This window comes from Aethalodelphis obliquidens, unplaced genomic scaffold (genome assembly GCF_003676395.1).
Source record: "Aethalodelphis obliquidens isolate GAN/ISIS:26980383/991018 unplaced genomic scaffold, ASM367639v1 scaffold9, whole genome shotgun sequence".
NCBI classification, from domain to species: Eukaryota; Metazoa; Chordata; class Mammalia; order Artiodactyla; family Delphinidae; genus Aethalodelphis; species Aethalodelphis obliquidens.
In genome coordinates this window covers 34,658,081-34,685,230 of record NW_020837953.1, presented here as the reverse complement: position 1 = coordinate 34,685,230, position 27,150 = coordinate 34,658,081, and the positions used below count along the sequence as shown (strand labels likewise).

Sequence of the window (27,150 nt, the reverse complement as noted above, 5' to 3'; positions counted from 1 at the left end):
ATAAAAAGAAAAAAATTAACCTAGTTTGAGTTGAATTTCTGTCATTTGGCAACTCAAAACAGCCTATCTAATATTTCAGCCCACCTTTCAAGGTATAGCTCAGGCCTCCCCTCCTCCAGGAAGCCTTCCTGACTACTTCCTCCTGTGGCCTATCCTGACCTCCCCTTTTCTGAGCCATGGCAGCCCTAGGCCTCTGACCCAAGCCACTGGGTCCTTGAGTTCGTGCCACACTGCTGGTCTTGCTTGCTGTCATTTCACATCTCAGTTCCTCGACTAGGCTGTGGCTCTCCAAGGCAGTCTGACTCTTCCCTGTGTCACCAGCCCCTGGTACACCACCCACCACTGAGGAGATGCTCAGCAAACACTAGTTTGACTGAAACAAGGGGAGGAGAGGTAAAGACAAAAGATGTCACTGATTCAGTTGAACCCAAACACTGTTAAAGGCCTCTACGTGCAGGACAGGGTGCGAGGCAGTGCTACGCAAAAAGACAAAATGATGACAGATGGCAATATTAGCTAATGTTAACTGAGCGCTACCCCGGAGCAGGCACTTAACTTGCGAAATCCTCATCACCACTCTGTGAGGTGGGGGCCACTGTTATCCCCATTTTACAGATGAGGCTTGGGCAGACTGAGGCACTTGCCCAGGGTCATACACCTAGTGAGCAGCAAAGCAGGGATTCAAGGCCTGAGTCTAAGCCTGAGGTGTGGGTGCTTGATCACTAAGCAAACTGCCTCATAGAGATGATGTGGTCCCCGCCAGCCAGGAAGGGCCCTGGGTGGAACTTGAGCCACGAAAGCTGGGCCAAGAGCTATGAAGCCTAGAGGGAGACAGGCTTTCCTGGGAGGTGGTACAGCCAGGCTTGTGCTCGGATGCTGGGTTCAAATCAGCTGTGTGACCTCGGACAAGGTGCTTAACCTCGTGTCTTAGTTTCCTAGCCTGTACAGGGGTGGACAATAGTAAAAACAACCCCACAGAGCTGTGCTCCAGGATGAAATGTTAACACATGTGAAGTACTGAGAACATGCCTGCACCAGGAAAGAGCTCATGTCTTGGGGTAGCCTTGAGGCGGGGGCTTGGCGGACGGGGAGGAGGCCATCTCAGGAAGGAACCTGAAGGAAGGAACTGGGCCACGTGCAAGAGCTGAGAGGCTTGCTGAGGCGAGGCACGTTCTTGCCTTTGAGGACAAAGCAGGTATGGCTGGGAAAGCAGAGGACAAAGAGGGTGAAGGAGAGGCAGTGGTGCAAAGACAGGAACCCGAGCCTGCCCTCCCTTGAGTGGGGCTCCTCCCCACTGTGAGACCCCCTCTGCTCCTGGGTGCTCACCACAGAGGAGAAGGAGGAGGGCAGGGAGGGAGGGAGAGAGGGGAGAGGAGACGCTGGCCGGAAAGAAGTCAGAGAGGAAGAAGAATGCAAATAGGAGGTCAGAACTGGGAAGGGAGACTTCCCTGGTGGTCCAGTGGGTAAGACTCTGTGCTCCCAATGCAGGGGGCCCGGGTTCCGTCCCTGGTCAGGGAACTAGATCCCACACGCACGCCGCAACTAAGAAGTCCGCACGCCGCAACTAAAGATCCTGCGTGCTGCAACTAAGACCCGCGCAGCCAAAATAAATAAATATTAAAAAAAATAAAAGAACTGGAAAGGAACCTCAGGTCATGGGTCAGAGGTCAAGGGCGACTAGAGGTCATGGGAAACCTGAAAGAAGGGTGGAAACCAACCCTTTCCCAGTCGGGTTTTTTTTTTTTTTTTTTTTTGCGGTACGCGGGCCTCTCACTGTTGTGGCCTCTCCTGTTGCGGAGCACAGGCTCCGGACGCGCAGGCTCAGCGGCCATGGCTCACGGGCCCAGCCGCTCCGTGGCATGTGGGATCTTCCCGAACCGGGGCACGAACCTGCGTCCCCTGCATCGGCAGGCGGACTCTCAGCCACTGCACCACCAGGGAAGCCCTCCCAGTAGGGTTTTTAAGTCACTGATTAGATTTGCCCTGAGGTTGGGCTGAGGCTGAGTGAAAGAGGAGCAGGGCCTCACCAGGTTCTTGAAGAGCGCGGCCACCTCACGGGTGAACACGGCCAAGTTCAGGAAGCCGGTGGACAGCTCGTGACTGTTTTGAGACAGATGGCTGTTACCCAGGGACTCCACGGCCTCTCGGTACTGCTCCTCGTTCTCCACGTGCCCTGTGGAGCAGGGAGGCGCAGCGTTAGTTCCAGGCTGGAGCTGGGGAAAGGGCTGCCTCGCCAGGCTGGCACCAAGCAGGCTCACTCACCGAGGCCGGAGCTGTGGATCGCCCGCACAGCCTTCTTTATTCTCTGTAGGATGGCCTGGTCTCCTTCCAGCATCTGGAAACAAATGTGGACAGAGGTTCAGGGATGCTCAGCCGGGAGGGGTGCCTGACTCTTCAATCCCACCCTCCAAACACACACATAGTTCCCTCCCTAGGGTCCCCCTGCACCCCGACGAAACATAAACAGGCCACCCTCCCCCACCCAGACCACATGGGAAGCCACAGACCAGTCACACCACACCAGGAAGGCCAGGCTTTCCTCCTCATGCGGGACAAGGAAACATAGCAATTCCAAGGCACGTGGCATAGTGGGGTATACCAGGCCAGGGTCTGAATCTCGGCTCTGGCACTAACTAGTGTGTCAACCTAGATAAATCTGTTCGCCTCTCTGAGCCTAGGGTGCCTCATCTGCAAAATGAGGATGACACTACAGAGTTGCTGAGAGAGTGATTTGACGAACACATACATGACGCTTAGCAAAATGCTAGAGGAAAACATGGACATCTCTATATTCTCGAAAGACTCAGATGGGGAAAGACTTGTTCCCCAAACCCCAGGCTCAGTAAGCAGCCATGTGAGGATAAGGAGGAAGAGGCTGGGACACCATCGGTGAGAAGTGAGATGAGGAGGGTAGAGGTGGACACTCAGCCCCCCCTGGAGAGAATTGCTGGGACATCAGGCAACCCCAAATTCCAGGGGTTGCAGAACAAACAGCAGACTGTGGGGAAGCCAGAAGATGTGACAGCCTCACGTGCAGGAGTCACGTGCCCCGGGCGGCTCAGCCCGGATGGAAACCTCCCAGACACACCCCTCTTTCAGTGGGGTATAGAAGCTGCCAACCTCATGAAATCCTCATGAAATGCATAGTTAAGTGGGAAATTATAGAATTAGGGCTGCAAAGGGCCCACAGAGCCACAGATGAGGAAACTGAGGCCAAGAGAGGGGTGGGTCTTGCCTAGAGTCAAATAGCGGGGAAGCGGCAGAGCTGGGCTTCCAGGGGGTGCCCTAGTACAGCGCTCCATCCACACACGATGGCTGCACCCTGACCCCAGCCCCCCCTATTTTGTCCAGTGACGATAATGGGATCAAAGTTTGATCGCCAAAGAGTTACTTCAATGTGGCAAGAGTTAGCGAACATTTGGAATGGTATCTACAAAGATTCTAAACCAAACTCACAGGAGGACAAGCACGAGGCAGTCCTTGGAGGCAATGCAGAGTGTTTTCAGACGCCTTGGGCACACGGGAAGCCTCTGGAGGGAGAGGGGTCTGGTTTTGAAGCCCAGCTCCACTGCCCAGATGCTGTGTGACTTTGGGCAAGTTGCCTATTCTTTCTGAGCTCCCTGATTAGCTATCTGTAAAATGAGGGAAATAATGCCTACCTCTCAGGGTTATTATGAGGACTGTATGTATGAGATGATTCACATAAAGGGTTTAGTTTGGTGCTGAGCACAGAGGGTGTCCTAAAGGAACAGTACCTCTGATTGTCAGCAGTTGCTCCTGATGCTAAAAAGTACCCATCAAATTCTGGGTCCTTTTCCTCCAGGGAATAGAAACCTAACAGTCTCTCCCCTGAGTATGACCTTGAGATACTTTCATGTTTGGGACCAGTAGAGGCCCATCCCAGAGCTGAAGAAAGAAAGTTGAGGACTTGGGGAGATTGGGGAGAGGGGGCCATAACTGACTCAGCTAAAGAACTAAGACGTTTCTATCTGAGAGACAGACAAGAGGGGAGAACACGGACATGTCTGTAGCTCCCAAAGAGCTAGACGGGGAAACACGTGTTTGCCAAAGCCCTTGACTCCCACCTTGAAAATTGAAAGGGAAAGATAAGAGTTGATTAATTTAAGGAGCTAGGACTCCAAAAGACAGTGCAGGTTAAAGATATGAACAAATTCCAAAGAGGTTTAGAAAACTCCCTAGAAGGCAGATCCGTGTGCCTAGCATACAAAAGGTGCTCAATAATTGTTTACCTAAATGAATGATGGTTTGCAAAGCCCTGGGACACAGACCTGAGAGGTCTATGTCCATGCTCTAGATACCCTTTGGGGAGTCTTCCTATCCCATGACACCCGTTCTCTGAAAACCCCTCTACAGTTGGGCCCTTGCTGCCTTGTTTGTCCTAGCCAGAGTTGACTGGGCCAGGGTTGACACCTGACCTAAGCTGGGCCAATCAGATTCTCTTTCCAAGGAATTTGGAATCGGGCTCTGGAAAGCTAGCTAATTGATTGGAAGTGTTTAAGCAAAGGGAAAAGAACAAAGTAGATGTGTAGAAAGAAGCAAATGAGACCCATGCTGCCACAGAGAAGCACAAGAGAAGAGCTGCCCTGGTTTCTGGCAACTTTCCAGATCCTTCACCCTCAGAGGCCCTTCCATACTTCCTGTCCTTGGGCCTCCATGAAATACCCCTGAACCTAGCAAACAAATTCCTTTACTGCTTAAGCTAGTTTGAGAGGATCTCTCTTCCCTGCAGTGTAACAGAGGCTGCAGGTTGGCTCCTAATCCATTCTCTCTTCCTCCTTAGCAATTAGGACTCTGACTTTTCAGATGGCCACTTGGCCACTCAGCCACTCACAATAAAGACTACATTTCTGGGGCTTCCCTGGTGGCGCAGTGGTTAAGAATCCACCTGCCAATGCAGGAGACACAGGTTCGAGCCCTGGGCCGGGAAGATCCCACATGCTGCGGAGCAACTAAGCCCGTGCGCCACAGCTACTGAGCCTGCGCTCTAGAGCCTACAAGCCACAGCTACTGAGTCCATGTGCCACAACTACTGAAGCCTGTGCATCTAGAGCCCATGCTCCGCGGAAAGAGAAGCAGCCGCAATGAGAAGACCGCGCACCACAACAAAGAGTAGCCCCGTCTCGCCGCAACTAGAGAAAGCCCGCGTGCAGCAATTAAGACCCAACACAGCCCCCCAAAAAAGAGACTACATTTCCCAGCCTAACTTGCAGCTAAATGTGGTCATGTGACAGTTCTAACCAATGGTATGTAATGGATATATCATTTGTTAGCTTCCAGAAAGTAGTTTTGAAAGGAAGGGAGGGGACTTTCCTCGTGGTGCAGTGGTTGAGAGTCCGCCTGCCAGTGCAGGGGACGCGGGCTCGAGCCCTGGTCCAGGAGGATCCCGTGTGCAGCGGAACAACTGAGCCCGTGCACCACAGCTGCTGAGTCTGCCTCTGGAGCCGGCGAGCCACAACTACTGAAGCCCGTACTCTGCAATGAGAGGCCACCGCAATGAGAGGCCCGCACGCAGCAACGAAGACCCAATGCAGCCAAAGATAAATAAATAAAATAAATGGATTTATAAAAAAAAAAGGGAGGGAGGGATCACACACCTATTAGGATGACCAAAACCCAAAACACTGACAACACCAAATGCTGGTGAAGATGTGGAACAACAGGAACTCTCATACATTGCTGGTGGGAATGCAAAAGGGCACAGCCACTTTGGAATCCAATTTTGCAGTTTCCTACAAAACTAAACATACATTTACCATATGATCCAGCAACTGCTCTCCTTGGTATTTACCAAATGAGTTGAAACTTATTTCCACATAAAGACTTGCACATGCATTGCTTGTAGCAACTTTATTCATAACTGCCGAAACTTGGAAGACAATGTACTATTATTTAGTGCTGAAATGAAGTGAGCTATCAAGCCACAAAAGACAGGAAGGAAACTGAAATGCATATTACTAAGTGAAAGGAGCCAATCTGAAAAGGCTACAGACTGTAGGATTCCAACTATATGACATTCTGGAAAAGGCAAAACTATGGAAACTAAAAAATCAGTGGTTGCCAGGAGTTGGGGGAAGGGAGGGATGCATAGGTGGAGCACAAAGGAGTTTTAGGCAGTGAAACTATTCTGTATGATACCAGGATAGTGGATACACGTCACTATACAGTTGTCAAAACTCAGAGAATGTATAACACCAAGAGTGAACCTTAAGGGACTTCCCTGGTGGAGCAGTGGTTAAGAATCTGCCTGCCAATGCAGGGGACACGGGTTCAATCCCTGGTCCAGGAAGATCCCACATGCCGTGGAGCCACTAAGTCCATGTGCCACAGCTACTGAGCCTGAGAGCCACATCTACTGAGCCCATGTGCCACAACTACTGAAGCCCGTGTGCCTAGAGCCTGTGCTCTACAACAAGAGAAGCCACCACAATGAGAAGCTGGCACACTGCAATGAAGAGTAGCCCCTGCTTGCTGCAAATAGAGAAAGCAACGAAGACCCAATGCAGCCAAAAATAAATTAAAAAAAAAAAAAAAAAAGAGTGAACCTTAATGTAAACTATGGACTTTGGGTGATAATGATGTGTCAGTGTAGGTTCACTGATTATAACAAATGTGCCATGCTGGTGTGGGATGGTAATTGTAGGGGAGGCTGTGCCTGTGTAGGGCCAGGGGTGTTTGGGAACTCTATACTTTCCACTCAATTTTGCTGTGAACCTAAAACTGCTCCAAAAATAAAGAAAAAAAATTAATAAAGAAAAGAAAAGAAAAAAAAGGAAGGGAGGGGTGTCCTGTCATACTTTTCTCCTATCTAGAATGCATTTGTGAGGTCTAGAGCTCAGGCAGCCATCTTGGACCATGAGGTAGAAGCCACATGTTATGGATGGTGGAGCAACAAAGTAGTAGCCTTGTCCCTGGTGACTGTGGAGCCACCCTATCAACTCTGGACTACTTATCTGTAGACGTCTTTTACATGAAAGAAAAGTAAATGTCTATCTTATTTGAGCCACTGTTATGCTAGGTATTCTGTCACTTGTAGCTGAACCTAGCTCTTACTGGTACAAGCAGGCAAGTCATCCTAATCACCCACAAACTGTCCCTTGATGCCCTTGTCAGAAATGTATCAGGAAATGGCTTCCTGGCTAGATACCATTCCTGCCCCTACTGCTCTTAGCAACCAAGGTTCACACAGCTATTCATTCATTCATTCAACTAGTTATTGAGTGCCTGCTATGTGTTCACATCCTGCATAAGAGACACAATCTCAGCTCTTAGGGACACCACCATCTAAGGGAAGAGCAAGACAAGTAAATAGATATTTATAATGCAATGTGATTAGGGTTATAATGGAAGATGGACAAGGTACCTCAGAGCCCAGGGAAAGCAGAGCTGTGTCTGCTTAGGAGGAACAGGGAAAGCTTTAAGCTGTGGTGCTTGGCTGTGAGCACTGGACTAAGAGGCTGCGCTGTGACGTGGTGTGGGGGAGTACTAGGTATAAATGGTAGAAATGCTAGAGGAGGGAGGCTCGCTCTGGGAAGGATGGGCAAGGAGAGGATCATTCATTCATTCATTCATTCATTCATTTCAACAAGCATCTCCTGGTGCCTATTTTATGGCCCCTTCCTTCAAAAGGCTCACAGACATATAAACACAAAGTGTCCGAAGGGGAAACAAAGAGGGGGGAATTCTAATCACCCTTTTCTCAAGAAAATATTTGAAAATCATTCAAACTGGGGTATAAATGACTGATAACACCTACCCTCTATGATACAATGGGGCAAAAATTTAAGCTAAAGAAATACCGTTTTAAGGAGAAAATTCAGACCAAAGCCTGGGGATGGGAAGGGATTTGGAGAAAGGCACAGAGCTTTTTAGAACTCCAGTAATGAGGCAACCATAGCACGATGAGTCCCAAGCTACGATTCTAGCCCCAGTCTCCTGAAAACTATCTCCCTGGGTGACAGTAATCCAGCCAGATCTCTAAACCTCCCCTTCTTTAAAATGGGAGAAAGATAATATCACATGGGGAAAAAAATACATTCTCCACTTAACTCACAGAGTTACTGTGAGGCTTAGGTGAGATCACAGACATAACAGCATGGTGCCAAGGCTTGGGGCATTTGGAAAGCATGAGTATGATTTTTACTGTGATTTGTTTTCTGCCTCTGTATGAGATCAGCCCTCATTCCTCGTGCCTGTGACTGGATAGGTTAACAAAACCCCAAAATCAGCCTCTGGACTCAGGGAGTCCTTTTAATCCCCAGTAGTCAGTGATTCTCAAAGTAGGGTCAGCAGCAACAGCCTCACCCGGGAACGTGTTAGAAATGCAGATTCTTCAGCTGAATCGGAAAATCTGGAGGTGGGGCCCAGTGATTTGTGTTTCAACGAGCCCTCCGGGTGATTGCGACGCATGCTCCAGTTTGGGGATCACTGGTCTAATTCCACCTTTCAGAGATGCAGTAACTCATCGTTGCTAAAAGTATGAGGCTGGCCCCAAACTACCTGGTTTTGAATTCTAGCTCCATTTTGGTATTTGCTATGTGACCTCTCTGTGCCTCAATTTCCATTCACGAAATGAGGATGATAATAGTTTCTACTATATAGGGTTGTTGGGGAGACTAAATGAACTCACATAGGTAAAGTGCTTAGAACATTATTATTTGATTGCTAATGATGTTATCCATTGCAAAATTAAATGGAATTTGATTTAGGAATTTCTCAACTTTCCTTGAGCTAATTAAAGATACCTCCCCCCATCCCCATGACCCTGCTCAGCAAGACATGGGAACCACAGGTACAGAGGGACTGCAGTGTAACCTCTGTCACTGGGCAGACACAGAATGCAAGATGTTACATGTCCTGAGTGCCTGAGTAAGGGCTCTGGGCCAGACTCTTACTTGTCACCCTCCCAGCCACCATTTGAGACAGGTATCACCATCTGCATTTTTATAGATGAAGCTGTCAGGGGAAGGAACACGTCCAAGTATGTCCAGGTCACATAATGCTGAACAGTGGCAGAGTCATAATTTAGACCCACGTCTGGTCAAATCCAGGGCCAATGTTCTTTCCGTAACACCAAGCTGCCCCACAGAGGTTAAGGAACATGGCTTCTTTGACCCTGGGACTGGATCTGCCTCTGAGCCTGAATTTCAGCTCCACCATCTCTACCATATCCCCTCAATATCCCCTCACACAGGAAGGGAGGAGGGAGGGACAGAGGGAGACCTGTCCAAAGAAAAGGAAGTTGACAGCAGTGTCAGGGCCCCAACTGCAAATACTCCAAGGGCTGTCCTACTAGAGAGAAAACAGATTTATTGAAGTTGGCCCTGAAGAGGATTTCCAGGACTGAGAGGTAGAATTAGAGACACAGAAACAGATTTCAGCTCAAACACAGGAAGAAGTTCCTAAGCAAGAATAAGTGACCCTGGAAGGAGTGACCTTGAAGTATTTAGGGACTTCAGGTGGTAGAGCATGATTCAGGCACCAGATTTTGGATTAGTAGTGATGGCCATTTAGATTTCTCTCAAAGCTAAGAGTCCATGCAAGAGCCTGGGCAGGCACTGGGCAAAGGCAGGTGAAACTCAGAGTACCAGGGACATGTCTGAACTTGGAAAACCAACTGGAGTCCTTCGGGCAGCCTTGCCTGGCTAGGCCTAGACAAAGTCTGAATTCCAGTTGGTGATACTGCCCTTTGTGCCCCGCCACCCCCTACACACACACACACACACACACACACACACACACACACACACACACTGTGCTCTTGCTCTCTGCAGCAAAAGATCATAGATGGCAGCACTAGGGCCATGCCCAGCTGCCTTGCTTGGAAGGGCCTTCTGCATGCCCCCTTCCTGGGTCAGGATTCATCAATAAGGGCCATTCTTCATTCCTGTGATTTCTCAGAGCCAGCTGTGGTAACCATGGTGACCCAGCCCAGGGGGCAGAGCTGCTAAAGCTAAGGCCTTGAGAGCTGCAGATTAAATTTCACCATTAGACATTCACTCCTTTGGACTATTATAATACGGGGCATGGGCACCCCTTTTGTGGCATCCCATGACCATTGGAGCCATCATTAATCAGTGACAGTATTTTTCCCACTGACTCTGGTTTTGTTCCATCATTTTGTTGAGGCAGCTCTTCAGGTAGCCTCTACCAATTAAAGTATAGTTCACACAGGAGAAGAAAACCAGTTTCTAGCTTTGTTTTGGACCATGATGTTGTGCCTTGAGGGACTAAATCACAGAATATTGGAGATAATCTAACATTATCTCCTCGTTTTACAGACTGCAAAACAAAAGCTCAGATGAGTTTCTTGCCCCAGGTCTCATAGGAAATGCAAACAAACTAAGGAAAGAATACAATCTAAAACTTGCACAGGGCTTTACAGTTTGTGAAGTAATCTGACATCCACCCTTTAAGACTCGTAGCATCCTGATACGACAGTCATTGCTTTTATTCCCATCTGGCTGATGAGTTAGCGAGGCTCAGAGAAGTAAAGAAAGTTGCCTGAGCTCACACAGCCAGGAAGTGGTCAAGACAAACCTGGGACAGTTGGACTCTAACTGTTGGACTCTAACTCCCTTGTTTATTCCCAGTCTGTGGGCCCCAGGCCCTGGAAATCCAAGGAGTTACTACCATGGCCCTATGAAGGCACACTTATATAGAAAGCACTACAGACCAATAAAAAAGTCTCACGAATTAGTATGACCACATTCCAAATATGAATGCAGCTGCTACGATCAATAAGACACAAATCTTTAAATGTATTTTTGAATTCATGGTAGCTTTTTGTCCTTTTCCATATTTCTTAATCAATCAATCAATCAAAACTAAAAGTACAAGTGTAAAGGAAAGGTCAGTGAAACCTTGACATTAAAAAGGATTCCTTCTGTCATAAAGAACAGACTTGTGTTTGCCAAGGGGAGAGGTGAAGGAGGGATGGGCTGGGAGTTTGGGGTTAGCAGATGCGAACAGTTATATATACAATGGATAAACAACAAGGTCCTACTGTATAGCACAGGGAACTATTCAGTATCTTGTGATAAACCATAATGGAAAAGAATATGAAAAAGAATATGTGTGTGTATCTCTCTCTCTCTCTCTATATATATATATATAGATAGATAGATAGATAGATAGATACGTATAACTGAATCACTTTGCTATATAGCAGAAATTGACACAACACTGTAAATCGACTATACTCGAATAAGATAAATTTTTAAGAAAGGGGGTCCTTCTGTGAGGTGGCAGAATCCTGGCTCCTTTGATCTTTGATGTCTGAGAGAAGATGAAATTATATGTACTACATGTTAACTGTGAAAAATAAAATACAATATTTTAATGAGCAAACCAAGTTACACTTCAAATATTTAACGAAATGACAAAAAATGCACAGAAAACCCTGGGGCTTTTCATTTCTAACTGCTGATTTATTTACAGAAAGTGCAGAAGATGGAGAAACTCGTTAAACCGCACCTGGGGAATGCAACAGTGAACACAATCAGATGATGTGAAACTACAGAATAAGCCACTGGTTTGTTTTCCTGTGGACTACAAAAAATGAAACCAAAAATGATGGAGGGGGAATCTTAGGAGCCTGAAAACACCCATCAACAAATGGACTTCACTTGAATCCTGCTTTTTAAAAAATAAACTGTAAAAGAAGTTAGGATAATTATGAGGCAACTGGAAATTTGAAAACTGGATAGTTGATGATTTAGGGATTATTATTAATGTTTCGGGGTACGAGAATGGCATCCCATTTTAGTTATGTAAGAAAAAAAAGAAGTCCTTACTGTTTAGAGCTATGTATTGAAATGTTTAAGGCTGAAACAATATGACCTTTGGGATTTGCTTCAAAACAAGATGAGAGTTGGGGAAGCAGGTTGGGATGGGCACGGGGCAGGACTGGGTTATGAGCAACTGGAGGTTCATCATTTTGTTCTGTTTTCTGTGAATATACCAAACTCTCCACAAGAAAAAATGAGGGCTAGTAGATAAAAACATAAAATTGGCAAAATAATAGTTGTTGAATCTGGGTGAGTCTACTTTTGTGTTTGAAAATTTCTACAACGTGAAGTTAATGAAAGAAGACAGGGGGTTCCTATGTTCAGAAAAGTTGAAGACCACTGCACTGTTACCTGAAACCCCTTGACACCTCAGTATATGAGCGGGCTCCTTTCAATGGACAGCTGTCTGGGCACAGCTTTTGATAAGAGGAATGGGATGGGAGAGAGTGGGGTTTGGAGAAGTTGGCCTGAGAGAGGCAAAGGAGGGCAAGGGCCAGGCGGGAGGGTCCTTGAGGGGCAGACAGGAAGGGCTTAAGGCTGACATGCTGGCTAAAGGAAGGTGCACAAGCTCTGTTGCTTAATTCCAAAGAGGGCACGTAGCAGAAAGAGCACAGGATGTAGAGAGGGGAGACTGGGGTTCTATTCTGGACCCAATACCAAGACCCTGAGCAAGTCTGCAATCTCTCCAGTCTCTGGGCCCCAGGGTCCGCATCTGCAAAATGGGAACAATAGTCAGTGCCGTTCCAGCCACCTCTCACTGGGAATCGAATCAATAAGAACTGGCTAAGTTTGTGGCCCTTGCAAACGTGAGCTGTCCTGTTCACATCATGCTCAAAGTTTGCTTTTGCTCACCCACCTGCCCAATCAGCAGATCAAAAGAAAGCAGGGAGCCCCACAGGGCCCTTCGTGGGTGGCCAGCAAGGAGGGGCAAGGGTGGGACTGGGAAGTATTCGCTAGCATCCCTCCTCCAGGCAATCCCAGCTCAGCTCTACTCCCTGAACAAGCATCTCCCCTGGAACCTCAAATCTGCAAGCCTGCCCGCCTCCACCCAGCGGGGTAGAGGGAGGGGCTGGGGCAAGGTCTCCAACAGAGTCACTGGCACACAGTAGGGGCGCGTCCACACATACTGAGTGTCCGGCTGTACCTTGCCTGGCCGTGAAGGTGCTGGTAAGAGAGGGAGGTCAGGCTGGGCCCTGCCCTCAAGGTGCTCACAGCCCAGTGGGGAAGACAGAACATAGACAAGGATGTGCTTGCCAAGGGCTGAGGAGGCCTGGGTGAGGCTGCAGCAGAAGAGAAGCCTGTGGGGGGCACAGACCAGGAGCGCCCACCCCACCCGGGGATGAAGTGATGCTTCACTAGAGCCTTGAAAAATGAGGAGACACTGGTGGAGCAAAGTAGGACAGGGAAGGTGACTCTAAGAGGAGAGAGGCACCTCGGTAAAGTCCCCGGGTAGGAGTGTCAGCACATTAGGGGAGCAGCCGGGAGCTTATGGGGCAGGCACCTACCAGCGCTGGTGAGGAAGTGGTGAGCAGTGAGGCCTCAGGCTAAGCAGGGCCCCAAATGACCCTCTGGGAGTCCATGCTCCTAGTGAGAGGCGAGGGGATGCTTTTATATCACGGCCACATGCCAGGCTTCTTCTAAGCACCTGACAGACTTTGCATTATTTCACCAAATCCTGTCAACAACCCCAGGAGGTTTTACAGATGAGGAACCTGAGGCCCAGGGTATGGCATCTGTCCAGCTCACACAGCCGATAAGTGGTGGCACCTAGGCTCCAGCCCAGGGTGTCAGGCTCCAGAATCCATGCTTTTAACCCCAAACTCTAGGTTTTATCCCACAGGTGATGAGCTCCTGCAGGGTTCTGAACAAGAGAGGAGTGATTCGATAAATTCTCATGGTAGATGGGACTTCCCCAGCGGTCCAGTGGTCAGGACTCCATGCTTCCGCTGCAGCAGGCACAAGTTTGATCCCTGGTCAGGGAGCTAAGATCCTGCCAGCTGTGTGGTGTGGCCAAAAAAATTCTTGTGGTAGAAAGACTGACTCTGGGGCTCATCTGCAGACCCAGGCCAAGTGGGAGAAAGGGGGTGCAGCCCTGAACCCCAGGCTCGACTGGGTGACGGACAGCACAGCCCAGCCCAGCTCAAAGCAGATGGCCAACAGGAGACACTCGGATTCCAAGCTCCCAGGCTGATCTGATTACACGAATCCAATCGCCACCCCACTTGCTAAGTGCTCGTTTTATTTTTGTTACCTTGTTTATTCCTGTGAGGTAGTTAATATCTTCCCCATTTTACAGATGAGAAAACCGAGGCTGGGGGAGGCGAGGCAACCGGCTCAGGGGCATGTCAGTAGCTCTAGGAAGTGTAGAGCCCTCTGCCTCCAGAGCCTTCTCTCACTATCACACCTCTCTGAGCCCCACTTATCTCTGTAAGGATCACTGTGAAGATTAAATTAGGTCATACTTTTTCTGACGGTGGAAGTCAGGCATCTTCAGAAGCAATGCAGAAACACTTTGGGGGAAGGGAGGGGAGGCACTGAATTTTAGGCGTGCCTCTGCCATTAGGCCCTCTGTATCCCTCTGAGCAAGTTCCTTCCTCCGCCTGTGCCTCCGTTTCCCCACCTATACAATTCAGAGCTGACAGACATGACCCTTCCAGGTCAAAGCTCTGGGACTCAGAGGCGGGGTTAATCATATCCTGCAAGGCTGCCCCAACCTCAGACACCAGCAGGAGCAAAAGTCTCCAAAGGGTTTTCATCTGGATAAGCCCCCAGTCCCAGCCCCTAAGAGTCCAGGCTGGGACAGTCAGGAGGAGCTACACTGCAAGGCCTACAGCAGGACCTGGGGCCACCCCGGGTTGGCCCTGGCCCCTGGTGTGACCTTGAGCAGTCTCCTTCCCTCCCTGGGCCGACTCCCTGTCTGGAACGAGGGGTTGGGCGGTGACGTGGAAGGCTCCTGCCAGCTCTGACATTTATTATTTCAGGATCCCTCAGTCTCTCGCTGTTTTCCTTCCTGCGCTGCTGGAGCCTGTGGCGGGCTGTGCGCCCCTTCAGTCGGGCCCCTGAAGCCGTCTCCCCAGCCCGGGAACCCGGCCAGCCCTGCCAGCTCAGCCTCAGCAGCTGCCCCTCGCAGCATGGTGGGAAGCGGGGAGGAAGAGGGGTTGCAGGAAGGGAGCCGCACCCTCTGCGTGTGCTGAGGCCTCCACAAACCCCAAGTTTCCTGGCTGGGATTTTCCTCGGGAGACTGCTCGGCGGTGATGAGCTAAGAGACCAAGAACTCTGCAGGAGGATCGGTGAAGATTCCCATCTGACCCCTGGCCCCAAGCCCTGAATTCCACCCAACCCTGGGGACAAGCAGCCTGCCCTCCTGGACACAGCAGCAGAGGGCCCCACGCCACCCATCCTCTGGGTTTCCTTGTTGACCTGGATGAATCCCTCCCTGCCCCAACTCGATAGTCACCATGAATCCCTTAAACCAGGGGTTCCCAACTCCCTGGGCCGCAGACCAGTACCGGTCCTCGGCCTGTTAGGAACCGGGCCGCACAGCAGGAGGTGGGCGGCAGGAGAGCCAGCGAAGCTTCATCTGCTGCTCCCCGTCGCGTCGCTCGCATTACTGCCTGAACCATCCCCCCGTCCATGGAAAAACTGTCTTCCACAAAACCGGTTCCTGGTGCCAAACAGGTTGGGGACCGCTGCCTTAAACCCCAGTCCTCCCCAACTCTGCAGTTTCCTCAATGTGCCATGCTGTTTCCAGCTGCTAGACCTCTGCCCGGAAAGCCTTTTTCCCATTCTGCCTAGTAAACACTCCACCTTTCCCTTCTCAGCTTACAGGGCACCCCCTCCCCATCACAACAAAACTGACTTTATGCCACCCTGTGCCCACTACAGCCTTCTATCAGAGCATTCGTGGCCCTTATTTACCACGTCTGACTCTCTATGGCGCTGAAAATGCTAAAAGGGCAAGGATTGGCTCATTTGCCTTTATAGCCACAGCACCCAGCACAGGGCCTGGCACATGAGTAGCAGTAAATGTTTGTGGAATGAATGAGTGAGTAAATGAATGAATAGATACTAGCAAGGCCCTGTGGGAACACAGAAAAGGCAGCAGGGGTTAAGAATTCAGGACATCACACTGTTCTGTGGTCCAAATTCTACTTCTAATACTCTTAGTTGTGTGACCTGGGGCGAGTGACTTAGTTTCTCTGAGCCTCCATTTTCGCATCTGTCAAATGGGATAATAATAGCACTTATCTCATGAGACTGAATGTGATCGGGCATTTAAGTACCTAGCCCAGTGCCAGGTATACAGGGAGGGCTGCATGATAGCCACCCTGCCCAGCAGACATCTCTGTATTCCCAGGCCCTGCGACACATCCCCAGGCAGCCAGGGGAATTACCAGGGGTGCTTAAAAAAGTAAGGGTTCCAGAGCCTCACTTCAGACCTGTTAAGTCAGGGTCCCTGGGGAGGAAGAAGAGGAGTGAGGGTAAGGCACTCAAGTGTGCTTTGAACTGCCCAGGTCCAAATCCTGGCTCTGCCACTTACTGCTAGCAGAGTTGCCCAATTTATCAAAAATAAATACAGGACATGCAGTTATATTTGAATTTCAGTTAATCAATGAATAATTTTTAGTATAAGCACGTCCCATACCTTGCATGCACATCCTGTATGTTCTTTGGCAATCCTGTTTACTGGGTTATTTCATCTCTCTGTGCCTTTGATGGGGATTACATGAGTTAAAATGTATATGGGAAATGCCTACAACACTGCCTAGTGTGTTTGCTATTCCTATTTTTATTGCTTTAAAAGCAATCCAGACGATATGGAAGAAACTTGAAAACATTATGCTAACTGAAAGAAGCCAGACACAAAAGTCCACATATTGTAGGATTCCACTGACATGAAATGTCCAGTATAGGCAAATCCATAGAGACTGAAAGTTGCCAGAGGCTGGGGGAGTGACAGTGGGGAGTGACTTCTTTTTTTTTTTCTTTCTTTTTTTTTTTTTGTAGTACGCGGGCCTCTCACTGTTGTGGCCTCTCCCGTTGCGGAGCTTAGGCTCCGGACGCGCAGGCTCAGCGGCCATGGCTCACGGGCCCAGCCGCTCCGCGGCATGTGGGATCTTCCCGGACCGGGGCACGAACCCGTGTCCCCTGCATTGGCAGGCGGACTCTCAACCACTGCGCCACCAGGGAAGCCCGGGAGTGACTTCTAATGAGCACAGTATTTCGTTTTGGGCCGATGGAAATGTTCTAGTATTAGTGATAATCATTGCACAATACTGTGAATAAAGACTGCCGCACTGTACACTTTAAAATGGTTAAAATGGTACATTTTATGTAATATGAATTTTATCTCTATTTAAAAAAAAATCTACCTAAAAGCAACCCAGGGGATTGTAATGTGTAGCCAAGACTGAGAATGGGGTAGGCTCTCAACGAATGTTTGATGAAGAAATGAATGGATGGAGAGAGGAGAGAGCAAAGGGCAGAGCAGAGGGGAGAACCTGCCTTGTCCAGACCTAGGCTCAGCTATTCATTCCCGGACACCCACAAGGTACACAGATTTCTCTTTTTGCTCTGGTGCCAGGACTGCACAATTTCAGTGTTTACTCACAGTAATTACCTCATCCCTGTTGCAATTATCTTCCCCTTTTCTCTGTGGTTCCTAATTTAACCATCCTATATGCAGGTGTACCTATGTTTTTAGTAAAAGGGAATTTAAAAAAATGAAGTATCTGTTATGCGCCAGGTAGATGCTAGATGCTTTACATGTAATCCCCTCAAACAACCTCATAAGATAGTGATTATCACCCTGATTTGCAGATGGGGAAACCGAGGTTCAGAAAATTCAAGTCATGTGCCCGAGGTCACACAACCAATAGGAATTCAAACCCAGGTCTGCCTGACTTCACTTACGGGACAGTCTCCACAGATCTCAGCCACCCCCCTCTATGCTGTGGGCTGTCAATCATCTTTTCATGGGCACGAGTCTTTCTTCCCAGATGGGGACCTTGTCCTGTCATCTCCATCCCCTCAGAACCCACCATCTCGCCTTCATACACAGCAGGTGTTCAATAAATAGCATTTAATGAATAACTAACCTTAAGGGGGCATGCAATAGCTCACCACAATAGTTTTCCCTCTGAATACTCATCAGAGTTGCCTGGGAACCTTCTAACTGTTCCCTTGCCCAGGCCTCACCCCTGGGAGATTCTGATTTGTAGGTCTGCATGGAGCCAACAGCACCTGAAGTTCTTAAAAGCTCGGTCAAAACCCAGCCCAGTTAGAAAACCTTTAGCAGCTGTTCCCAGCTCAGCCTCCTGTACCCTGCACAGTGAGGCCCACTCTCTGACCCCAGTGATGCCCACTCACAAAGTTCCCAGGACAAAGGGGGCCCAGGGCCCTGCCCCAGACTTTGGAGATCTCATTGTGCCTCCGTGGGCTTCACTGCCTTCATGTACTCTGGGCCCATCAAAGGGACTTTCTAGCAAAGATGTCTGAGGACTATACTACCGAATTGCTTTTGAGGAAAGCATTTACCTTCTGCTCTGGCCTAAAGCTCCAGTTTCTGTCCACAAATATGCCACCTCGGTGGCCAGAAACAGCTGAATACCAGGCAAGGAAGTCGGGCTCAAAGATGGCCATTTGGGGAGGTGAGGAACCTTTGTGAGACTGGGCTTGAGGCTGACACTCCAGGAGGACCCTGTGTCCTTGTGCAGAGGCAGCCTGGAGTTGGAAGAGGCTGGGCTCAGATGGAGCTGGGTTCTAAGTCTGGCCTGGAAAACCCTCTTGGCCCAGGTCCCTGGCCACCATCCCATGTCTCTACTTCCCTTCTCAGGAATAATTCTTACCTGCCTCCTCCTCAAATCCAGTCCAGGCCAGTGTGGAAGGGAAAATAGCACTAAATCTGGTTTGTTTGTTTTTTTCCCTAAATCAGTTCTCAAGGTCATCAAGGACCTCGGTGTTGCCGACCTCAGCAGTCGTGTCTCTGTCATTTTCTTATGTGACCTCTGGACATCTAGGCAGCATCCGACAAAGCTGAGCGTGGGGCTTCCCTGGTGGCACAGTGGTTGAGAGTCCGCCTGCCGATGCAGGGGACACGGGTTCGTGCCCCGATCCGGGGAGATCCCACATGCCGCGGAGTGGCTGGGCCCGGTGAGCCATGGCCACTGAGCCTGCGCGTCCGGAGCCTGTGCTCCGCAACGGGAGGGGCCACAACAGTGAGAGGCCCGTGTACTGCAAAAAAAAAAAAAAAAAGCTGAGCATGGCTCCCTCATCGAAACATTCCTCCCCTGGCTTCTGAGGCATGGTCCTCTCTTGATTTCCTTCCTTCCTCATTGGCAGCTCCTTCTCAGTCTCCTTCATTAACTACTCTTCCCATCCTAATCTCTCGATCCTGAACTCCCCAGAGCTTGGGCCCAGGTCCTCTTCATTCCTTTCCTTGGGTGATTTTATCCACTCCCACTTCTTTAAAACCAGCTAATGCACTATACGCATTATGTGGTTCATGGACCACCTGCATGAGCAACTCTTGGGGGTGCTGGTTAAGATGCAGATTCCCGGACACCCTCCTGCAGGCTGGTGAACCCGCCAAGGACATTTGTTGTTTTTAAAAATTAATTAATTATTATTAATTAAATAACAATTAATTTATAATTAATTATAAATTAATTATTTATCTTTGGCTGCATTGGGTCTTCGTTGTTGAACGTGGGCTTCTCTAGTTGCGGTGAGCAGGGACTACTCTTCGTTGCGGTGCGTGGGCTTCTCATTGTGGTGGCTTTTCTTGTTGCGGAGCACGGCCTCTAGGCGCACAGGCTTCAGTAGTTGTGGCTTGCAGCCTCTAGAGCACAGGCTCAGTAGTTGTGGCGCACAGGCTTAGTTGCTCTGCAGCATGTGGGATCTTCCCGGACCGAGGCTTGAACCCGTGTCCCCTGCATTGACAGGCAGGTTCTTAACCACTGTGCCACCATGGAAGTCCCAGACATTTGTCATTTTTGCCAGACTGGTATCTGAACCTCTCTCCTACATCTGGGAAACTACTTGCTGCACATGTCTCAGCAGAGCTTGCCTCCTACAAAAGCTCACGAGATCAAATTCATGCTTTTCCAGACTCCTTTGCAGCTAGGGTACAGGTAAGTATGAGCTAGCCTTGGCCAATCAGAGGCACTCACTACAGACTTTGAATCAGGAGCAGAGAGAGTGGAAGATCATTCTTATACTGATGGCAACAGCTGTGAAGGTGCCCAGTCCCCAGGGGACAGTGGTGGTATATGCTGTGGCGTTTAGTGAGAGGCAGCAGTGTCCTCGCCAGACTGGCTCAGTGGAGTGATTTTGGCTGAGATCCCCCCTGCTGCCTCGCCCCAGTTCTCTAGCTTCCCAGAAATCCTGAGAACTACTGAATATTCCCTTTCAGTGAACTCCTCTTCTGTCTAAATCGGCTCAGGTTGGTTTCTGTTACTTGCAATAAGAAGCCTAAGTAAGAAACAGCTACTGAATTGGACTCTCTGGGAATGATGCCAGGTGATTCTTACACAGATCCGAGTTTGAAACCCACTATCTCAATGCTGACAACTCTCAAATGTGTATCTCCAGTCCACCCACTCCTCTGACCTCCAAACTCATATATCTAAATGTCTTCTTGACTTCTCCACTTGTATGTCTCAAAGACCTGTAAGATGTGAAAACAGAATTCTTGACTCTCCTCCAAACCTGTTCCTCTCCCAGATTTCCCCTTCCTAGGAAGGGGCAATGGCATTCTTCCATTAGGAATTTGGGAACCATTCTCGACCACTCCCCACATGCACTCCATCAACAAATCTTGATGCTACTACTTATAAAATACTTCTAGAATCTGTCCACTTCTCCACCAACCACGGCCCTACCCACGGCACCATCGTCTCTTCCATGGACAACTGCCAACAGCCTCCTTGGGTCCTCTCCTGCCCCCTCCAATCTCGTCTCCACACAGCAGCTGATATGACTGTCCTAAAATATAAATTGGATCATGTTGCTTGCCTGCAAAATAAATAAAATCCAAACTTGCCACCAGGGCCTACAAACTTGAATATGATCTGGCTCCAGCCTACCTTCCCCAACTCATCTGTTGTCACTCTTCCATTTGCCATCGCTATGCTTCTGCTCCTCTGGCCTCCTTTCAGTGTCACAAATACTTTAGGTTCTTTACTGACTCAGGGCCTTTGCCTAAGATGTGCCCTCCAACTGGAGCACCCTCACACCATTATTCTCTATTAATGCTCCTTTTCAGGTTTCTTCTTTTCTTTATTTGTTACTCCCATTGATATTTTCCGAACTCCTACTATGGTGCTGTGGTAAATACTAGGGATAAAATGGTGAGATAGGTTATTTTCTCATGGAAGTCAAAATCTAGTGAGAAATCAGATTTTAATAAAGTAATTATGCAAATAAATGTAAAATTTATCTAGGATGTGTGCTGCAAAGGAGAGAGACACACGGTGCTATTAAGGAGAACTGAGCTATAGAGTAAATGTGGAAAGACAAGTTAGGAGGCCAGTGCAGTGTTCCAGGGGAGAGGTGACGGTGATGTGGACTAGGGTAACGATGTAGAGAAGTAGATGGACGGCAGAGATGTTTAGAAGGTAAAATTGATGAGCCTTGGTGAGGAAGGGTGCATGTGGAGCTTCTGGCTTGCTTACCAGAAGAGAGGGAGGGACCACTCTCTGAGAAGGGCCAGCCTGGGGGGGAAGTCATGAATGTGGCTTTGGACACATTGAGATGTCCAAATGAAACAGCTGAGTGAGCAGTTGGACATGAGGGTCTGGGCTAAAGGTACAAATGTGTGAGTCACCTGAAGATGGAAGAGGACTGAACCCATGGGTGTGGATGAGATTGCCTGGGGAGAGAGGCTAGCATGCCAAGAGATGAGGACCCAGGACCAAACCTCAAGACAGGCCTGGACAGGGAGAATGAGCCTTCATGACATTTATTACACGTGCAATTGCTAACTTGTTTGTTTACCTGTTTACTGCCTGTCTTCCCCAGAAGACTGTAAGCTCAGTAGAGCAGGGACTGCGTCTCTTTAACAAGCAATGTGTCTACCCAGTGCCTAATACAGGGCCTGGCATGGAGCAGTTCCCATGCATGATGCTGGCCACTGTGTTCCTCGGCAGGGCCAGCCTCATCCATTCCTTAGATAACATGGTCTACACTGGTTTCCACTGTCCAGCAAAAAGTCCAAATGCCTAAATGACATTCAAGGCCCTCCAAGTCATGCTGTACCCCCTGAGCCCTCCAATCCATCTTTTTAATTCCACTACATCTAAGCTTTCCAAACTGGGGTTCCTTTACACCTGAATAACTAGAGGCACAAAACAGGATGAACACAGTGCCTCTCCCTGGAGCCTAGATTGTGCCAAATGAAGAGAAATGGCCATGGACACATGGGGGTGCGGGTGGGGACTTTCCAGGCCCTGCTCCTTTTCTCCAAGACGTGTCCCCTCCCACAATGTAGGTCTCTGTGGCCATGTTTCCCTGCCTGAGTCGATCCCTCCATGACCTCTGCTGATGAAACCAGGGGTGGGGACCCAGCTTCTGGAACCAATCCAGAAGCTGGGCTGGGCCATCAACCTCTCTGCCAGGAACTTGGACGCAAGACTGGCTTGGTTGCCTTTAGATGCTGGACCAGTGAGGTCACGTGAATGTGGGGGCTGAAGATGCCTGACTTCCCCAGAAGACTGTGTGATACCCTTTGGGGCCTGTGTGATGACAAGTGAGCAAAAGCACTGTTTAGCTGTGCAGAAAGAAACAAGAGGCAAGAGACAGCGGGAATGAGGAAGCAGCTGCCTTTGTTCCTGATGATTTCCCAGATTCAAATGAGGCCCTGGTGAGGCCCAGGTGAGGTCTACTTTGAACTACTGTTCTTCAGTCCCATGAGGCACCTCTAGATCCTTAAAACAAATTTCCCTTCAACATAAGCTTTAGAGGGTTTCTGTTTCTTGCAGACAAAAAAAATCTCTAAGATTACATAATTTTTATTATTTTTTGCAAAATAAAAATGTTATTATTTTGGTAAAACAAACATCAACACATGATGAAGCAGAATGGAAAGTTCACAAGAATATTAAGAATTAAGAATGAAATTCTTTCTAAAATAAGATTCAAAAACACTAAAGTCACAAAGGAAAAGATAAATTTGACTCCAATGAAACTTAAAACTATGCATTATAAGACATGATACCGACTTAGGCAAACATTCCTCTTAACCACCACCCCTTTATTGAGAATACATTCTCTCTGAGGACAGATATTGGGAAGCATGCACATTTCCATAGCAGTTACCTCTGGGGAGAGTACAGGAATCGTGAGACATGGTCAGAGGTGACTTTAGTCTTTTCTGTTATGTATTTTAAATTTTTAATTAAAAATCAGTATGTCTTTTGTTCAATTAAAACTTCATTAAATCTCAAAAAATATATATAAAACACAAGCCTTTGAAGATCCCCTGTTTGTGGTGGACTGCTTCATCCAAGATCCACTGGGAGATTTAAGTTCACTAGTAGTTTGAGACACATGATATAGCATGAATTCTCAGCACTGTCACAGTGGCTTACTTGGTTCCTGAATATGCTTTCTTCCCATCTGTCTCTAAATTCACTCACTTGTCCTCTCCACTTAATGGAGTTCTTGCATCCTTCAAGACCTATCTGGAAGTGTCACCTCCTCCAGGAAGCTCTCCCTGACTGCACCAGTCCTCACTGCTCTCTCTCTCTCCCTCGCTCCACTGGCCTCTTATAGCACTAACCATACCTTCTCTGTATACCCTGGACAGACTCCTGGGGTTCCACTTATCTCGCTAAGACAGGCTACATCTCCCCAACCAGCCAGCAAAGCTGAGCAGCATCTTTATGTCCTTGGTGCCTAGCAGAGAAATGGCATGGAGAACTGACATAGCACAGGCCTTAAAGTCAGACAAAGACACTATGTGGCACAATGCAACTGCCTTAACTTCCCTGGGCTCATTTTCACCTGTGTTATTGTGAATATCAATGAGATGATGGATGTAAAGGGGCCCAGGACAGGAAGATGACGGTTGACAGAATGATCATCTGTCTAATACTCCCTCACATTTGAGCAGCTTTTAATTAAAAACAAAAAACATTTAACAACCCAGAGAGGTAAGCAAGGAAGGTAAAATAGGGTGAAATTTTAAGGGTGAAATAACTAAGGTTCAGAGAAATTACATTGGGACTTTAGAAGGAAAGAGAATAGGACCAGGGGTTAGAACATTTGGGTAGAAATGCCAGTTCTTCCACTACCCAGCTGTGGGAGCTTAGATAAGTCTGTAGCACTCTCTGGACATCAGTTTTCCCATCTTAAATGAGAGAGTTCCTAGGTGATCTCTATCTTAAAGGGTCCCTCAGCACTGACATTCTAGCTTCCTGTAACCTGCCCAGGGTCCTTCCTAGCAGGACTGCAAAAAAAGACTTCAAGTCCCAGGACAGAGTCCCTAGTTACTCCCAGGAAACCAGCTGGGACTGGAACACTCGCTTTGAGAATCAGTCAAATTTTGATTCTGCCAAATGGAGCTTCAAGCCTGGGGGTTAGTCATGCCCAGAACTGAGATCGGGGTAATGACAGCATCAAACTACATGTAAATATAAACACAAATGCAAAGCCAAACAGGAAACCTCCGGAAAGTCCAATCCAAAGGTCAGATTCTAACTTTTGAGGCACTGAAATGCTGAAGAGAAAAACTGTATTTGGGTGTCAGAAACGTTTCTATTGCAAAAATAAACCTTTGCGCGCACGAAACTAAAGTCCCAAAGGCAAAGGAGACTGGGTTTTGTCTGGCCTCACCTGGGGTAAAGCTGAGCCCTGACGGGAGTCTGCTGTGGCCTCCAGATCCATCCTAAGGGCTCTCTCCCCCAGGCACGCACAAGTGCTTACACACACGAAGCCAGGCAAGGCCAGATGCATGGGCATAAATGGGCATTTCTGTCCCTGGAGAAGGGTTCATAGTACAGCCCTTTCTCCTGATCCTGCTCTAACATTTTAATGAACAACCCAGAGAAGAGTGTGAACTGTGAAAGCCCTAAGGATGCTGATCGTACTGACCTCTTCCAGGTCACAAGATGAAGACAAACCTCAGGAAGCTCTCTCTCCTCAGGATGAGGCTCTGAGGCAGTTTCCCCGTGAGCCTCCAGTAAAATACAATCTACATTCATAGGCGGTGGACTGTAAGCTACTGGTTCTGCCCAAGGAAGGAAGCCAAAGCTTCTTATTTTAATTAAAACATGTAACCCCACTATATGCAAAGCACTAGGCTAGGCTCTGTGAGAGAAATGAGGACAAAAGAGACCCAGTCCCTATCTAAAGAGGTCTGTCAATTAACCCCATAATCATTCCACTAATCAAAATGCATGCCTTACATACATGGCCTCATGTAATACCACCGTCCTGTGAGGTAAACATTATCCCCATTTTATAGATGCCAAAAGTGGGGCACAAAATCAGGTCACGTGCACAAGCTCACACGGCTGGCAAACTGCAGAGCCAAAATTTGAACACAGGTCTGCCTTCCCCAAAGTGGGTGTTCTTTCCACAGTCCTCTATCACCCTTACCAAGTGATACACACAGACTGTGGGATGGGGGTTCAGACTGCTGCGGAGAGGAGGAGAAGAAGAGATTTCCCAAGACATTGGCCCAGGGTATTATGAACTATAAATCTTTGTATCTACCACACAGTAGGTGCTCAATATTCTTATGGTGAAGGATGGAAGGTGAGAGCTGCTGTTGAGGTCCAAAATGCCACCCCAATTCAGGGCATCTTCTGAAAGGGAGCTGCAAAAACACATTATTCTCCTTTGGCCCAAAGCCTCAGGGTGTCTGCCCTAGAATATTCCTGCAGAGGAGGCCGAGGAAAGTGCAGCGGGTGTGAAGAAAAGGAACTAACTCCAATGAGCAGGGGAACGGGGTGGGGCAGCCTGCAAGGGCCAGAGAAAAGGCCTGGGATGCATTTCTGGAAAAGACAAAGAGGAGAGGGGAGGGGAAGGAGAGTGTAAACTTGTGAACAGCCTGGCCAAGGTGAACCCCGGCTCCTGGCGCCTTCTCATTCGCATTCATTCCACAAACACCGGCCAAATCTCAGAACCAGCTGTCTGGGGGAGGGCGCCTCACTGCTCACAGGGAGAAGTTAAGTTCAGGACTGAGGCTGGAAGGTCTGCTTCGCAGAAGGGGAGTGACTTGGGGGACGAACTTGTGGGGCTCCAAAGATGAAAACCCAAACAGATTCAGTGAGGCGCTGAGCAAACCCACAAGCGACGGCGCGGCAGGTCACGAAGAACACTGGGGGTATGTCGCTCGACCTGTGAAGTCTGTCGTCGAGGTGACCTCGAGGACCCCCAAATGGTCCCTCGGGCCCTCCCCCAAACACTCGACGGTGAGGACGCAGATGTTTGAGATGCACTCTGTTCTCACAGCTCTAGGGAGGGGGAAGGTTTCTGGGGCGCGGTAAGGAGGGCCATCGCAGTTCCGGTCACGCCTGTGAAGGTCAAGGCGAAGCCCTGCCGAGACCCCAGACCCCTCCCGCCTCGGCCCCCTCACCTCCTCCCGCGCCAGTGCTGCCCCGCGGCACCGGGGCATCTTGGCGGCGAAGGCGGCAGCCCCGGCCGGGGAGCTGAGGTCCTCTGCAGTGATGGCCAGGAACTCTGCGACGCTGAGCTGCTCGGGCATGGCGGGCGCGTGGTCGGGGCGCCGGGGCTGCCGGAGTGGGGCCCGGGGGTCGCTCGCCGCAGTGCTCTGGGCCGGCCTCCCAGCCCGCCGCGGGTGCCGTCCTGGCCTCCGCGCCGCCCCGCCCCCTCCGCGCCGCCCCGCCCCCGACCGCCTTTGCTCCGCACAGCCGCGTCCCCTCTCGTCCTGGGAGCCCAGACCTTTCCCACTCCACCCGCTTCTCGGCCCCGCCCACGGCCTTCCAGTCTCGCTCCCCACCTTAGCCTGGACCGCCCGTCCCCCGGCCCTCGCGGGCCTCCCAGTCCTGAGAGTCCCGCCCCTGGCCCCTCGCCCGGCTCCTCGGCCCAGCCCTCTGGCCTCCCATCCCCAGAGAGCTCCGCCCCTGGCTCACTGCCCCGCCCCCGGCCCATCGACCCATCCCTCTGGCCTCCCATCTCCAGAGAGCTCCGCCCCTGGCTCACTTCCCCGCCCTCGGCCCCTCACCCGGTTCCGCGGCCCCGCCCCATGCCTCTCTGCAGGGTCCTTTGGCCTCCCTTTCTTAAAGCTGCCTCTCTCTCGGCGAGTCCAAGGCTCTGCCCCTTTGTCCCGCTCCCACGCCTCCGAAGTCACCCTGCCTCCCAAAGCCTCGGTGCCCTA

At 49.5% G+C, this 27,150-nt stretch overlaps 1 protein-coding gene across 1 annotated transcript in view; it reads right to left on the bottom strand.

The window, feature by feature from the left end:
- Nucleotides 1-26,879, bottom strand: part of ASAP3 (ArfGAP with SH3 domain, ankyrin repeat and PH domain 3) — a 47,372-nt gene extending 20,493 nt beyond the window's left edge. The window contains 3 exon segments of the mRNA XM_027109784.1: nucleotides 2,028-2,173; nucleotides 2,263-2,335; nucleotides 26,389-26,879. Coding sequence (XP_026965585.1) covers nucleotides 2,028-2,173; nucleotides 2,263-2,335; nucleotides 26,389-26,517 — 348 coding nt within the window. The 5' untranslated portion in view covers nucleotides 26,518-26,879.
- Nucleotides 26,880-27,150: the final 271 nt, after the last annotated feature.